General features: G+C 44.3%; 1 protein-coding gene across 3 annotated transcripts in view; it reads right to left on the reverse strand.

Moving 5' to 3' along the window:
• Window positions 1-15,972, reverse strand: part of LOC147438510 (uncharacterized) — a 37,062-nt gene extending 21,090 nt beyond the window's left edge. For 2 of the 3 annotated variants that reach the window (XM_086484607.1, XM_086484606.1), the window contains exon 1: window positions 15,684-15,972. In XM_086484607.1, the coding sequence (XP_086340733.1) occupies window positions 15,684-15,830 (147 nt within the window). In that variant the 5' untranslated portion in view covers window positions 15,831-15,972. Of the gene's footprint in view, window positions 1-15,566 lie in introns of all 3 variants that reach the window. The other variant, XM_086484608.1, reaches the window with a different exon arrangement.
• Between the last annotated feature and the right edge of the window lie 518 nt (window positions 15,973-16,490).

Below are 16,490 nucleotides of genomic sequence, written 5' to 3' on the forward strand. Positions count from 1 at the left end.
GGTCCGTAGTATCGCATACTAAGCTTTGGAAAAAGCCTCTGCTTTCCCTTTTTCTTTCGTGGCGTGCCTTCTCAAAAGTAAGAGCACCAATCATCCTCCTTTAATTTCAAGTCGCGACGATGGCGATCCGCTGCCTTTTTCTGTCATTCTTGAGACTCCTGCAAAGTCTCGCGAACCTTGGCAAAAGCCATATCCAAATCTCACGAATATTCATCGCTTCCAATATCTAATCTTTCGTGCTCAGGAAGGATGGAACCTTCGCAACACTTTCAACAATCTCACATGGCGTTTCCCGTCAAAGAGTGTATCGTGTTTACTGTAGGCAATTCCACCAAAGAAGGTTCTTTTCCCATTGAGTCTTCTGATCGAGACACAAGATTCAATAAATCTAAAATCACTGAATTGGCAATCTCAAATTGCCCGTCAGTCTGCAAGTGGAACGATGACGAGAACTGCAACTGCGTGCCAATGTTCTCCCAAATTGCCTTCCAAAACAAACTCATAAATCTGGGGTCTCTGTCGCGTTACCATATACATGTGGTAGTGATGTGTGTGAACACACTAGGACCGCCGGGGCATTTTTTCCTCTTTAGGAGGTTTTTCCCCCCGTGCATTGTATATACGCCCATCACTCTAGGGCTATCAATCTCCATTGCACACACACTCTCTATTGTGTGCCTTGAGCTTCCTTCGTCTTCTCCAAGCTGTGTGTGTTTCTCTGCAACCCTAATTCCAACAATTGGTATCAGAGCAGGTCACGCCTCCCGGGCTTAGTCGCCCGCTGCTCTAGCCATGCTGCTCACTTTCTCCGATTTCAGTGAGCTTTGGCGAGCGATCGCAGGTCGACAAAATTTTGGGAGATCTCGAAGAGCTTGGTCTGCTCAGAATTTTGATTTGGGCTCATTTCGGCCTCCGTTTCCACTACAGGCAGTACTGCACAGGCTATTTCGTCATTTTGTGCAGAATTTCTGTCAGTGCCGTTTTCTGCATAACAGGTGCCTTATAGTCTTCTACGGTTTGTGCTATATAGCACAGGTTGTTCTCGCTCCGTTTCTCCTATTTTTGGATAGTTTTCACATCAGGTGCAGCATTTATCATGGCTGACAACAACAACACAGATGTGTTCAAGATGTTTGCTGCTGAGGACAGGTTGGATGGGGACAACTACCCTATGTGGGCTTATATGATGCAACATGTTCTTGTGTCAAAGGGTGTCTGGAACATTGTGCAGGGCATTGATGTACGTCCTGGTTCTGAGGATGTAGGCGATGTTGAGGATGTTGCAGGTCTTGCTGCAAGGATTGTAGCTGTTAGAGTTGTTTTGCCTACGGTAGAACAAGCTCGTTGGGATGTTAAGGATGCGCAGGCTCATGCACTGATTGCGTTGTCTGTGAAGCGCACCGTTGTTCCTCACATCCGTTCAGCAAAATCTGCAAGCTTGGGATATTTTAGCAGGTCTTTATGCAAGCCGCAATGAGGCTAAAATTGCTTTGCTGTGTAAAGAGCTGGAATCGAAGATTATGCATGAGGAAGATGATATGGACACTTTCCTTGCTAGTGTCAAGGATATCAATGAGCAGCTTATTTCTGCAGGTGAAGTCATTTCAGACAGTTCCCTTGTGCAGACGGTTCTTGATGCCTTACCAGATTCCTACCAGACTTTTGCTAGTACTTGGAGACTGATGACCCAAGGAAATCCTGAAGTTGTCAAGTTTGATGCATTATGCACATTGCTGTTGCAAGAGTCACTTTCCAGAAAAAACAGGACTAGGCAGCGTGCAGTTGAACAGGCTTTTATTGCTTCTCAAAGAAAGGGTGGTAACAGTAATGCAGCCACTTCTTATGGTTCTGCTGCGAGTGGCAAAAATTCTGTTCCTAATGCTTCTGCTGGCAGCACTTCGTCTGGCAATTCTGGTGATAAGGGCAAAAAGAAGATGCGTTGCCATTATTGTAAAGCCAATGATCACTTGATCAAGTCGTGTCCTAAGTTGAAGGCCAAAGAGGCTAAGAAGAAAGAGGGTGGTTCCACTGCAAATGCTGGTTCCACTACAAATGCAGCCATTGTTGAGTCTTCTGTGAAAGGAGACTGTAATGCTGATGTTGATGCACAATGGGCTTTTAGCGCAGAGTGCACTTACAATCCTGCTGTCCATGATGCATGCTTGTCATTGTTGCAGATTGACATGTGTGGTATTTCGACAGTGGTGCTACAAAGCACATTACCTCACATCGTGAATTGTTTTCTCTCTCTCGAGTCAGTCCCTCATGGGAATTCGGTCACTTGTGCCAACAACGCCTCTTATCCAGTTCAGGGAGTTGGAAAGATTGTGCTCACTGCTGCTAATGGCAGTTCCTTCACACTTGTTGATGCACTTTATGTACCTGGGATCAAGAAGAATCTCTTGTCTGTATCCGCACTTGCTAGACTTGGACTTGTAATCAAATTTGTGGATGACTGTTTTGGTGATGAAATTGTTGCATCTGGGCTTTTGTACCGTGGGCTATATAAGCTCACTTTGTATGACAAGTGTGGACAAAATTTTGCAAATGCTGTTGCAGATTCAAGGGCTATTTCAGATGCAAACTTTGGCATGCACGTTTTGGTCATCTGAATTTTGCCAGTTTGCTGCGTTTGCAGAAATCTGATATGGTTGCTTCTTCGCCACCTCTTGGAGCACCTGTCAAACATGTTTGTGAAGGCTGTATTTTGGGTAAGATACAACGTTCTAAATTTCCAAAGGATAGTTCAGCTCGGGCCACATGCAGGTTGCAGCTTTTGCATAGTGATGTTTGTGGGCCCATGCAAACTCCGTCCTTGGGCAATTACCTGTACTTCGTGACTTTCATTGATGATTACTCCAGGCATGCATGGGTATTTCCGCTTAAAGCGAAGTCCGAAGTCTTTATGTGCTTCAAACAATTTCTGGCTATGGCTGAAAATGTCTCGAAATGTACTATGGGCACCCTCCGTTCAGATCGAGGGGGGGAGTATATGTCTCATGAATTTAATGCATTTCTGGCTAGTCGTGGGATAAAACACCAATGTACAGTGCCTTATACGCCTCAGCAAAATGGTGTTGCTGAGAGGAAAAACAAGTCACTGACGGAAATGGCACGATGTATGGTCAAAAGTCAAGCTTTGCCGCATTCTTTTTGGCTTGAGGCCATCATGTGTGCCACTTATGTACTAAACAGTGTCCTACGAAAGCTTTGCAGTCTATTACTCCATATGAAGCATGGCATGATAGAAAGCCTTCTATTGAGCACATGCGTGTTTTTGGCTGTTTGGCATATGCTTTGGTGCCACAAGTGCAGCGCAGAAAATTGGATGATAAGGCTGTCAAATGTATTTTTGTTGGTTATAGTGCTGAAAGCAAAGGTTACAGGTTGTATCATCCGCAAACAAAACGTATTCTGGTTTCTCGGGATGTAGTGTTTGTGAAAGATTCTGCTCAGCCCTTGTTATCATGTACTAGAGACAGTAATGTAAGCTCACAGGACATTTATGACACTTTGTTGCCTCTTTTTAGTGGTGGAAATACGAATGTAAGTTCCAATGAGGCAAATGTACAGCCTATGGGGGTTTCTGAAAATGTTTTAGATCAGCCTATTACTGATGCAGATGTACATGATGTACTTGATGAGGAAAGGGCTGAAAATGAGCAGGCTAGAGGTATGCCAAAATGGCTGGTGCACACTTTGCGTGACAGTAAATTGGATGCACCTTTGTCTAGTCGTACTCGTTCAGGCTCTCACCATGCATCTTATGCATCTGATTGTTATGCTTTGGCTGTGTCTAGCTTACATGATGTTGAGGAGCCTCTTGTCTTTTGATGAAGCACAGAATTCAGAAAATTGGATGGCTGCCATGCAATCAGAATATGATGCACTTATAGAGAATGACACATGGACTTTATGTGATTTGCCTCCTGGCAAAAAGGCCATTGGTACGAAGTGGGTTTACAAGTTGAAACGCAAGCCGGATGGTGAGATCGATCGCCATAAGGCTCGACTTGTTGCAAAGGGTTATGCACAGCAAAAAGGCATAGATTATGAAGAGACTTTTGCTCCCACTTGTCTTATGACTACTGTGCGTTTTCTATGTGCATTGGCAGCTCATTTTGGTTGGGATGTACATCAATCAGACATTGTTACTGCTTTCTTGAATGGTGACATATTTGAGGAAGTTTATGTAACGCAGCCTCGCGGTTTTGTCATAAAAGGACAAGAGGACAAAGTGTGCAAATGTAACAAGGCTTTGTATGGGTTGAAGCAATCTCCTCGTACTTGGTATGAGAAAGCTGACACTCATTTGGTCAAACAAGGCTTTCGTAACAATCCAACAAAAAGCACATTGTATGTAAAGCGTGAGGGTGATGTACTTCTCATTGTGGTTCTTTATGTTGATGATTTGTTGATCACTGGACCAAATGAGAGACATATTGCTGAATTTAAGGCTGATTTGAATGCTACTTTCAAGATGAAATATTTGAGGCTGTTGCATCATTATTTGGGTATACAGTTTAAGCAGTGTGATGGTGGTATTGCCTTGTGTCAGAAAAGTTACATAGAGACATTGCTATGTAAGTTTGGACTTGAGGATTGCAAACCTATTGCCACTCCCATGGAAACAGGTTTGAATGTCTACATGATGTTGGTGATCCTGCTGATGTCACTCTTTACCAAACTGCTGTTGGTTGCCTCATTTATGTATGCAACACGAGGCCGGATATTCAGTTTGCAGTCTCACAGGTCAGCAGATTTATGCATAGCCCAGGGTCTAAGCATTGGCAAGCTGTCAAGAGAATTTTCCGCTACCTTAGTGGCACTTTACATCTTGGCTTGTTTTATCCCAAGGGGGGATCATTGCCGCCAGACTTACATGCTTTTTCGGACTCAGATTGGGCTGGTTGTTTTGACACGCGAGTGTCCACAAGTGGTTTTTGTTTCATGCTTGGCAGTTCATGTATATCATGGTTGAGCAAGAAGCAACCTACTGTGGCCACTTCGAGTTGTGAGGCTGAGTACAGGGCAGTCTTCACAGCTACGGTTGAGTGTGTATGGCTCAGACGCCTTATGGCTGATTTGGGTGTTGGACAGGACACTGCCAACACTATCTACACTGACAGTCAGAGCGCATTGGCAGTTGCGAGGAACCCAGTTTTTCATGCTCGCACAAAGCACATTGAGGTGCATTACCACTATGTCAGGGAGAGGCTCTCAACAGGAGAGATCACCTTGGCTTATGTGCCAACACAGGACAACCTTGTAGATCTTTTCACAAAGGCATTGTCTCGTGAGAAGCTTGAAGCTTTCCGCAAAGCTTTGGGCTTACTCCCCTTTGTGGACTGATCCTGTCCTCAGGGCATGGCACTTCCCTTTACTCATGTGCCAGCTCTCGTTCACCGCATCACTCCACGGGGGATTTGTTACCATATACATGTGGTAGTGATGTGTGTGAACACACTAGGACCGCCGGGGTATTTTTTTCCCTCTCTAGGAGGTTTTTTTCCCCGTGCATTGTATATACGCCCATCACTCTAGGGCTATCAATCTTTCCATTGCACACTAAGTAACACACTCTCTATTGTGTGCCTTGAGCTTGCTTCGTCTTCTCCAAGCTGTGTGTTTCTCTGCAACCCTAATTCCAACATGTCGGAGACAATAGTCTCAGACGTGCCATGTAATCGGAAAATCATCGTGATCATTCTGTGTTCTCGGGAGATCAAAAATGAAATCCATTGCAATACTTTCCCAGGGGTGGGTGGGTATGGGTAAAGGCTGTAACAATCCGTGTGCCTTATGCCTGTCAAACTTGACCTTCTGGCATACCAAGCAACTGCACACAAACTCTTCCACATCCTTTTTGAGTCTCGGCCCAAAGAAGTATCTCTCTACCCCCTTCATGGTGGTAGCAATGCCGCGGTGATCCGTAAAAGGTGGACAGTGGCATTCAGTCATAACCTTATCCCTCAACGGCTGTGGCATACTGATCGACCATATCCTCGAAGCTCCTATGATGTATTGCGGAAACAGCCAGAACCAACGGTTTCCGAGACAAAGCATCTGCCACCACATTCTTTTGTCCCTGCACATGGAAAATCTGGAAGTGAAACTGTGACAAGATGTTCGCCCACCGCATCTGCTTTTCCGAAAGCTGCTTTTGTGACAAGAAGCAGCGCAAACTCTGATGGTCTATAAAGACAGTAAAATCCGCTCCGAGTAGGTAATGCCGCCACTGAGTAAGAGCATGGATAACCGCCAAAAGCTCTTTCTCATAGATCTGTGCTGTCATCTCCAGCCTAGAGAACAAACGGCTCTCGTAAGCTATGACATGGCCTTCTTGCATCAAGACCGCACCTAGACTACGACCACAAGCATCACAAAATACTTCAAATGACTTCTGCAAGTCCGGCAAAGTCAAATATGGTCCTGTAGTCAATTTCTCTTTCAATGTCCGAAAGGCAATCACCTCTGTGGGTCCCCACGAAAAAGGTACTCCTTTCTGTGTCAAGGTATGCAAAGGGGAAGCAATCTCTGCAAACTTTCGTATGAACCGCATGTAGTACGAACGCAGTCCCAAGAAGCTTCTAACTTCATGGACATTCCTCAAATTGGGCCAATCACGGATAGTCTCTATCTTGGCCGGGTCCATTTGCACTCCTGCTGCTGACACAATGTGTCCCAAAAATTGTATCTCTGGTAGGAAAAATTCACTTTTCTTTGCATTAATCACTAACGTGTGATCTCGTAATGCCTAAAAGACTTGAAGCAGATGATCTCTATGTTCTGCCTCATTCTTGGAGAAAACAATGATGTCGTCAAAGAAAGTGCCAACAAATAGCCTGTACTCTCGAAAAATCCTGTCCATCATCCGGTTAAATGTCGCAGGAGCATTGGTTAAGCCAAAAGGCATCACCAAAAACTCAAATAACCCAAAAGTCGTCCGAATAGTTGTCTTGTAGACATCTCCTGGCGCTATCCTGATCTGATGATATCCACTCTTCAAGTCAATCCTGCTAAAGCACGAGGATCCCTATAACCTGTCGAGTATATCATCGATCCTAGGAATCAGAAATCCGTTCTTGATGGTGATTTCGTTGAGAGTGCTATAATCGATGCACATTCTCCAAGATCCGTCTTTCTTCAAAACCAACAACACTGGAGAGCAATACAGTGAAGTACTAGGCTGGACAAGACCCTTTTCCAAGAGGTCTTTCATTGGGTTCATAATCTTTTCATTCTGTACTCGGCTCACACGGTAAGGTGGCTGATTCGGTGGCGTGCTTCCAGGTATCAGATCAATGGTTTGATCTTCAGGCCCTCTGAAAAGCAATCGGCATGAGTGTGGAGAAAAATCTTGGCGTTCTTTTGATCAGGTCAAAACATATTCAACCTTTATCCATCGTTCAGTTCTCTTCCAAAAGAATGAGTAAGAAACTGAAGTTCATCAAGTACAATCTCTAAGCCCTTCATTTATCAAAGTCGCTTTCTCGGCCCGGTAGTCAACCACGGCGTAGTTCTTGTGGTACCAAGGGATCCTGAGTCGAACGTCACTCGCGTGCCCTGAACACCCCTGTCATTGCAAACAAAGTTTGCCAATGCTCGGTGTAATGGCAACATCCCATCCGGGTGCCAGTAGAACTACCTCTGCCTGTGGCGTCAGTCTGTCGGGCGTAATTCCAAATCGAGCCGCCAATTCCAAGTGAAAAGAAGTTGGCCTTGGCTCCTTCAAAAGAGCTTCGTGATCCTTCACTTTGCCCAAAAGCGGCAAAGTTTGTACTTTCATTCATTAGATTCGGTGCAGGTCCCACGCCATGTGGTACCAGTTCTGCTTTTCTATCTGCCTTTTCTGCCACATTCCTCAGCTGCTCTCGAACTCTCAGACCTGTCGTCGTCTTATCATTATGTTCTTTCTGTGCCTTATTAGGGCACTTCGCGGAGATATGTCCATGTTCCCCGCATCCAAAGCACTTCCCCTCTCTGATGAAGCGAGCTCTCTCCTCAAGAGTAAGCTTGGGTCGTGCATCATTTTTCTATGGGTTGCTCTTTTTCTTTCTACTTTCATTCCCAAAAGTCTGTTCGGCTCGTTGTGTCATGGCCTCATCTGTGGGGTAGGTCAGACTGCCAGAGTGAATGGCAAAGCCCCGCTTCACATGACTCATCAACTCCTGAATAGAAGCTGACTTTTGTTCCAAGCAGTGATCTCGGATCTCTGTAGGTAGACCCAAGGTAAACCGCTCAATCTGTTCTCTGAACGAGATCTTCTTGAATGAAGAGGCGGGTAGAAAAGAGCTCCAGAATCTTTCACAATAAGCATCGATTGTATCTTTCTTGGTCATCCGAAGATGGTTCCAAGCAGCTCGTATATCTCTTTCATATTCTTGCGTCAACCAAGAAGAAATAAAAAGCTTCTTAAATTTCAGTCATTTAACTGGCGCAGTCTTGTTAAAAGAAGCGTGGACCACCAAGTACGAGCATTCCCCTTAAGGTAAGAGGTAGCTCTCCGAATCTTGGAGTGCTCTGAATAGCGTCCTCCCGCGAAAGCGATGTCAAACTGCTATATAAAAGACAAAGCCTTCGAGGCATCTGAGTATCCTAAAAAGTATCAAACTTGATCGAGTGGCCACCTTCCTTAAACTCTCGGACTTTCTTGCTTTTATCTTCGAGAAAGTCATACTGGTTGGTTTTGTAAAAATTCTTCTTGTTCGCATAAAACTTTCCGTCATCGGAATCTGAGTTGTCTGTAGACGAGTCCTCAGTAGAATTGTAAGTCTCTGGGCGAAATGTAGCCTTCTTTGCCTTTTTCTTGCCCTTTCCGAAGCTTTGTTTCTTGCTTCGCTTTTTACCTTTTCTGTCTTCTTCGCTCGAATCCGAGGAGCTAGAAGAACTATCAGAAGAAGAAGAAGAAGAACGGGGTACTCCTTCATATCGAACACGCTTCTTCTGTTTCTTTACCTTGTCAAAAGTCGACCGACGACCCAAATATCTTGGGAAGTCAATGCATTTCTTCTGCTTTTTGCCGTGCTTTTGCACGTCGAAAAGCTGAGCAATCCATGCATCAACCACGTTCTCCAGTTCCTTCTCCGTATATTTCTTGGAGGCAGAAGATTTCTTGAGAGCGGGTTTCGGGAGTGGTGTTGTGGTTCTTTGCCACTCCATCTGTACCTCTTTCAAAGAGGTCTGGTTCATATATTTTGCCATCTTCGGGTCCTTGGCAAAATTGAGCATCATCTTTGTTGCATCGCCAATCAATCGACGACGCTCCATCTCTCTTTGCTCCGCTTGAGTAGGCCGCGGCGGGCCATACTCCCTGTCTGAATCTTCGTTGTGATCCCAGCCCGCATCTCCAGATGTAGAGGGAGTCGACTGATCATTGCCCGAAGCCATAGGTGCCGCGGAAAAAAAAAATTGGGGATCGGATTTCCTGTAGAAGAGAAATCGGCCGTGCTCTAATACCACTATAACAGACTTGGACACTCCAAGTCAAGAATCAACCACGACAGCACCAAATAACCACTTCAAAACAATTCACAGATCACAATAGATTTGCACTGGCCCGACGGAGTTCCGTGCCTAGAGATATTGGCCCCAAAGACTGGCGCCCCTTTCGGTATTTCTTTTTGTATTAATCAATCATCAAAGTACAAGAGAGCGGTTAGGGTTTCACTCTCAGACTCTGCGTCCAGATGCTCTGAGAAGTGAGGCCCTCACCACTAATTTAAAGGTTACAAGGGATGCCCAAAAGCAGTGCCCCAAAAGCTTTAAGATAAAAAGCATCAGTTCTCTCTCTCTCCTAGAGAGTCTTTTTCTCTTTTTTTATAAAAAAAAAAGCAAAATTCGCGTCGCTCTTCGTTTTCCAAAATATATATATATATATATATATATTAATAGCCTCCGGATTTCCAAAAATTAGGGTTTTTGGCAGAAATTAGGGTTTGCAAGAATTTTAGGGTTTCTACTGTCCGCCACGTCATCACTTTGTGACAGACTTTGAGCGTGAGCGCGAGCAAGCACGCTTGGAGGCCGCAGAAAGAAAAACAGAAATACAACGTGAACACGAAGAAAGAATGGCAGCCATAGAGCATGAGCACAACGAAAGGAAAGCCGCCTTGTTCCGATTCTTTTCTCAAGTGCAGGCACAGATGCAAGAGATTCGAGAAAAGAGGACTCTCTAAGTCTCTTCTTCTCCAAAGCACGACACACATGATTTGGTTGATAATGACATGCATGATGGATTGCATGATGATAAACATGATGATTTGGATGATAATGACAAGCATGATGAATTGCATGATAATAATTGGCATGATGATTTACATGATCAAGATGTGATTTCTCACAAGCATGATGATTTGCAGGATCACGATGTGATTGTTCACAAGGATGATGGTTTAGTTAATACTTTTTCTAGTGAAGCTAACCTCATTGCAGATTCGATCAATCACGAAGAAGCGATCTTGGCTTTCGAGTCGAGGTCCACAGAACCCCCACAAGAAGGTCCGATCAATCACTAAGAACCGATCTTGGCTCTCGAGTCGAGGTCCAAAGAACCCCCTCAGGAAGTTTCGATCCCTCAGGAAGAACTCATCTTGGCTCTCCAACCTAGGTCCAAAGAACCCTCACAGGAAGTATTATGTGTTTGAATGATAAGTCAACACGCATTGTTCGAGTGCTTCATTCATGATCGTTTCTTGTATTTTAGTCAGCACCTTTATGTGATCCCTTTTCCTAGGCATCACATATTGTACGTTGAGCACGTTTCATTCATGAATGAGAACGGATGTATGCGGATTGTTCATGAAAAGCTGAAAAGTATGCATTCAAGGAAGTCACATTCCATGTCTCTTCCTTGGCACGACATAGTCGTAGAAAGAGCACAAGAAAGATTGAGCAACAAGCATAGGCATGTCCATTGTGATTTGCCAAAATTGATTGAATTAGATCAAAAACACAAAAGTCGATCTCATTGTTTGCGTGTGTGTGGTGAACGGTTTGGCACTCCGTCTATTGGTTCATCTACATTGCATGCACAGTCTTTGAGGACGCCGAGATTTTTTTCAGTCACTTTACATGGAATAGGTATGTTCATGTTTTTCTGTTGGAAGTGGTTTCAGGAATTTTCAGCCATGGAGATTCTTGAAGAAGCAAGAAGCATGATTATCGACGAAGTTGAAGCATCGAAGCAGCCACAGAAGACTGTCGCTTTCGGCACGGCCCAAAGAAGCAAGCGTTGCAGACCTTTATGAAGTTCAAGTACCGCATGACCCACGCATCAGAGTGGGCCGGCGACGAGTCCTTTCCAGGATTCCAGACCCTATTGGCGATCTCCCTCGACGCCATACAGTTCGGTACCAGTACCTCACTTTGAAAAGGAGGGGATGTCACGTGATACATCTAACCCTATGTGTACGTGGACAAGCTACTTCATGACATGGGTTTAATTCAGTTCAGTCAGTCTAGAATAGGAAGTGTTCTGGCACTTTTGTGAGTCTGTTCGCAGACCGTGCATGTCCAGACACTTAAAGTAGATGCATATCCTCTGGTTGCACACAGCATGATCATCAGCATTTCCATCAGAATCCATCAGGAGAATTTTTCAGTGCATTAAAACCTATTTTCCCTATTTTTGACATTTTTCACTTATTTATTAAGCGACTTTTGTTGGAAACTAGATAGGGCAATTTTGCTAATGAAATATATAAGCAAACCAAAGCTAGCACTTTTTGGCAAAAGAGGCAGTAGGAGCACTCGCTCAACAAGCAACTTCTCAGCAGAACCCCCAAGAGGCCCTAGCGTTTTGTTCCACAGCAGAAGGCTAGCGTTTTTGGATAAAACCTTAGCTCAGCCAGCGTTTTTTCTTTGACATCAGCCTGGCGACAACAAGAAGCAGCAGACTCCCCATCGTTAGCAAATTCTCCACAGCAAGACCATTTTCAGCCCTAGCGTTTTTGCATCTGCAAGACACTACAACGTTTTTGCAGATCTTCGCAACGGAATCCCCACAAGCATCAGCGTTTTCAGTTTTCAACATTTAGAACCCGCAGAAGAACCCCCGAACGAAAAGATGACTTCGGATCGAGTAGTTGTTTTACCGGATCTCAACAAGTCATTTGTGGTCCAGTGTGATGCGTGCGGTAATAGTATTGGGACACTGTTAATGCAAGATGGTCGGGTAGTAGCTTACAAGAGCAAAATCTTGCAAGGGCTACAAAAGACTATGCAAATCTATGACAAAGAGCTACTGGCCGTGATTCATGCGCTTTCTAGTTGGAAGCACTACCTTGATTTTGTTGTCCAAACAGATCATTAGACCTTGCGATACTTCTTAACACAGTCAAAGTTATCCGAAAAGCATATGCGATGGGCAAAAGTTCCACTTTCAAATTCTCCATGTGGAAGGCAAAAAGAATGTTGTGGCTGATGCGTTATCGAGAAAGCCACAAATTTCAGCTATGTCAATCCCTTATCATATCATGAGCTTGATGACAAGAAGAAAAAGTATGCTACTGATGAAGATTTTGCAAGGATCTTTGACCAGTTGCAAGATTGGGGCAATGCCATGAGAACTACCTCCTCAAGGATGGTTTTATGACAACGCAAGGCAGACTATGTGTCACTAGGCCATTGCCACATAAGGTTATGGTAGACAGCCATGCCCCACAGGGCATCGTCGTATAGATGCGATAGGGAAAGCGGTCAAGACATTCTTTTATTTGCCTACTTTGAGGAGAGATGTGGATGCCTTTGTGCAAGCATGCGTGATTTGCCAAAAGGTCATGTTTGATAGGCAAAAGGCACCAGGGTTTACACCCGCTACCTATTCTAGATAAGCCAAGGGTAAGTATTGCTATGGATTTTATCCTTGACCTTCCAAGAACGCCGATAAGGAATGATGATATATGCACCAACATCTGCAGGTTCAGCAAGCAAGTCCATTTTATTCCTGTCAGGAAGAAGATAAAATCTGATCAGATGGCACGATTATTTATGTACAATGTGTTCAAGTACCATAATAGGCCACAGTCTATTGTCAGTGATCGTGATCCTCGTATGACGAACCTATTTTGAAGAGGCTTGTTTGAAAACATGGGCACCACGCTCAAGTTTTCTTCTTCATTTCATCCACAAACTGATGGACAGTCAGAAGAGGCTAATTCTATTGTCTTAGATCTATTGAATGCTGTGTGTCAGATGACAAGGACAAGTGCCAATGGTATTTGCCCATGCTTGAGTAAGCATACAACAATACAGTGCATTCGTCAATAGGCAAGGCACCTTTTGATATTATTGAGGATGGCAAAAAGGTTCCTCCCATATTGCACACAAAGGACAAAATTTTCGAAGCAGATCGATATGTTGAGAATATGGATAAAATGTACAAGAAAATCAAGCTTGCCTTGGAGAAGACTCGAGCAAAGCAGAAAAGGGCTGCTGATCGTCACCAACGTAAATTGTTGTGTTCACTTGGTGATTGGGTACTCTTATGACCCCACAACAGGGGTTGCTGCCAGATGGTGGCTATAGTTGGGTCGTTCGTCCGATGCGTGTCCTTAAAGCCCGAAAAAGTGTCAAACTTTATTGCTTGCCCGCCCTCCTTAAAATCTTTGAGTTTCTTCTTCCTATCCTCGAGAAAATCATATTGGTTGGCTCTGTAAAAATGCTTCCTCTTTGCGAACATCGGCTCATCAGACTATGAACTCTTGAGGAAGAGGAATCCTCGCCTGAACCATCGCAATATTTCCAAGATCTTCTATGGGTTCGACTCTTCTTTGCCTTCTTGCCTGCGCTGTCTCTCTGGATCTTTCTCCTCTTCTTGCACTTTCTTCCCTCGTCACTAGACTCGGAGGTCGAAGAACTGTCAGAGGGCTATCAAAAGAAGATGAGGACGAACTGAAATCATCCTCAAATCTAACTCGTTTCTTTGCCTTCTTGGCGTTTTCAAAAGTAGATCTCCGACCCAAGTAGCCTGGATAGTCTGTTGCTTGACTCTGATTTCCGGGCCACTTCATGGTTTTCATGAGTCTGCTGACTCGTCGTTCTACTGCTTCTTCAAACTCATCCTCTGAATACACCTTCTGAGCAAGAGTCCTAGGTGTGGTCGGCTTCTTCAGTGCTGACTTCAGAGATGATATGATGACGGAGCGCAATCTTGAATGCATCTCGTCAAGTGGATACTTGGCCAAAAATTCGCATATTGTGGATCTTTGGAGTACTGAAGCATTTGTTGGACACAAGCATCAACCCGTTGTTGCCGTTGCATCCCCATTCTTTCGTACTCAGTAGGAGGAGATGGCCTGTATTGCTCCGAATCTTCAAAAGATGGACGATGTCCATTGGAATCTTCATTGTTCTTGCCCGGGCTGGACGGGTCAGACGCCACAGTTTCCTCCTGGCAGGATTCGTCAACCAAATCTTGTGAGTATAGGGATTGGATCCTTCATAGAAGATGAATCGAATCTGCTCTGATACCACCTTCAAGTAGGGAATCTACCTCACACGTAAGCAGACCGAAAAGACTGAACAAAACTCAGTGAGAGCAGCATCTGCAATTTTAAGGTCATTATTGGTTAGTCTGTATAACCAACACAATCTCCAAGCCAGCTAGCTACATGGGCATTTAGATGAAGGATACGAGGTTCTCTACGGTTTTTTCTCCATTGCTCAAATCAATAGACTAGCTTTCACCTTTAACATATCTTTATCTGGATAGAGACCGGCGAGCAAAGTGGCTCAATTCCCCTTCGTGAGATAGCCATAAGCAAAAGTAATCCTTCTCTCTGTGGTGATAGTAATCGGCCCTCCTGCAGACCAAGGTGGCAACTCCTTTCTGCTCTCTCCATCGCAGATTTCACCCCTCATTGCAACTCTCAGCCCCTCAAATGTTGCAGATCAGCCCCTTCATCCACTCAAAGGCAGGCAGACCCTTGTCAATTTTGCAAACAACCCACCATCAACACATGGCAGATAGGTTTTGTAACTTTGTTTACAAAACAAAAATGCTAATCTTTCTAATTCAGGACACATCTCTTCATTATTTCCTACTTTGTGAAGGATATACGGTAACTTCATCTCTAAGCAATACTCTCTCCAAGACCGAGCAATCCAAACACTGGATTGGAAGTCTATTTTCTGTCCCAGGCCTCCAAGAAACAAGCCCTTGGTACATGGCCGACTTAATCTAGTTTGGCTTCACATACATTGATTCTTAAGAGATATGTCTTGCATTAAATGAAACTGCTCAATTACTATGAAAGAATAGCCACAAAGAAGTCCTGCCAAATGATTACTGAATCTTATCATTGGAATGCCATTAAAGACTCGTCAGAAAACAAGGACTTAGTTAAACCATGCAAGTCCCCAAACATTTCCTCTTCACAACCTTCGCGTCAATAATCAAACCTTCACTTCTAGGCTAGGACACCGTTTGGGCCTTGAATTCTAAAGCTATTTCTTCAATCACAATAATAAGTTCCTAATTGGACGCCATATTCAAGTTGTTGACGAGATGAGATGACATGGTCTAGTGCCCACAAGTCTAGTCTTTGGGGAGAACCCAGCCTTGCCTTTTATTTCATACCAATCAATATCGTCATCTGAGAGCTTATCATTATTGTCCTGCTGCGACTGTTCCAGCTCACAAACATTATGAGAAACATCAACAGGATCAAAACAAGGGTAACCTCGCCACGGAACCATGCTCCACGGAAGCCTTTGATGTTTGATTTGGACTCCACTTTTTGGCCTGGGCTGAAAGGGAACTCCTCCCCCTCCTGATCCATGGCCCCCAGCTCGAGGGCAGCGCCAAGCAAGCCTTCACGATTCACCATCACCGCATTGCATTCCCAACCAGATATCACACAATGTTAGGCTAACGATCCCCAACTTTATACGCAACACGTGACCTCGATGTGGTCTAAGTGCTCAGTGCTTAGTTAACTAGTATAAGTTTAATTTCGGCGGCCTCTCTCTCTCTCTCTCTCTCACATCACACAGGACTAAAGAACATGGGTCTTGAATGAAGCCCCCATCATGGGATCCATGGAAGAGAACTCCACGCACAAAAGCAGAGGCATGCGGTGCTGTTCGATTTTTTAAAAATAAACTCGGACAAATTTAGTAAACTTAGACATCTAGAGAATAAACTCAGACAAGCATAAGTATATGTGAACACGCCTACGACTAAAGAACATGGGGTCTTGAATGAAGCCCCCATCATGGGATCCATGGAAGAGAACTCCACGCACAAAAGCAGAGGCATGCGGTGCTGTTCGATTTTTTAAAAATAAACTCGGACAAATTTAGTAAACTTAGACATCTAGAGAATAAACTCAGACAAGCATAAGTATATGTGAACACGCCTACTCTTCAATGAAATGCATATGCGGGCTTGGTTAGAGCACGGGGCTGTCACATCACACGTCTGAGTTCGAGTAGTCTGGGCCCAGGCACATGCCGCCATAATTTTTGTCGTCGTAGAATCTCCTCGA

Source organism: Adiantum capillus-veneris, chromosome 16, assembly GCF_014529385.1.
Source record: "Adiantum capillus-veneris isolate H3 chromosome 16, ASM1452938v2, whole genome shotgun sequence".
Taxonomy (NCBI): Eukaryota; Viridiplantae; Streptophyta; class Polypodiopsida; order Polypodiales; family Pteridaceae; genus Adiantum; species Adiantum capillus-veneris.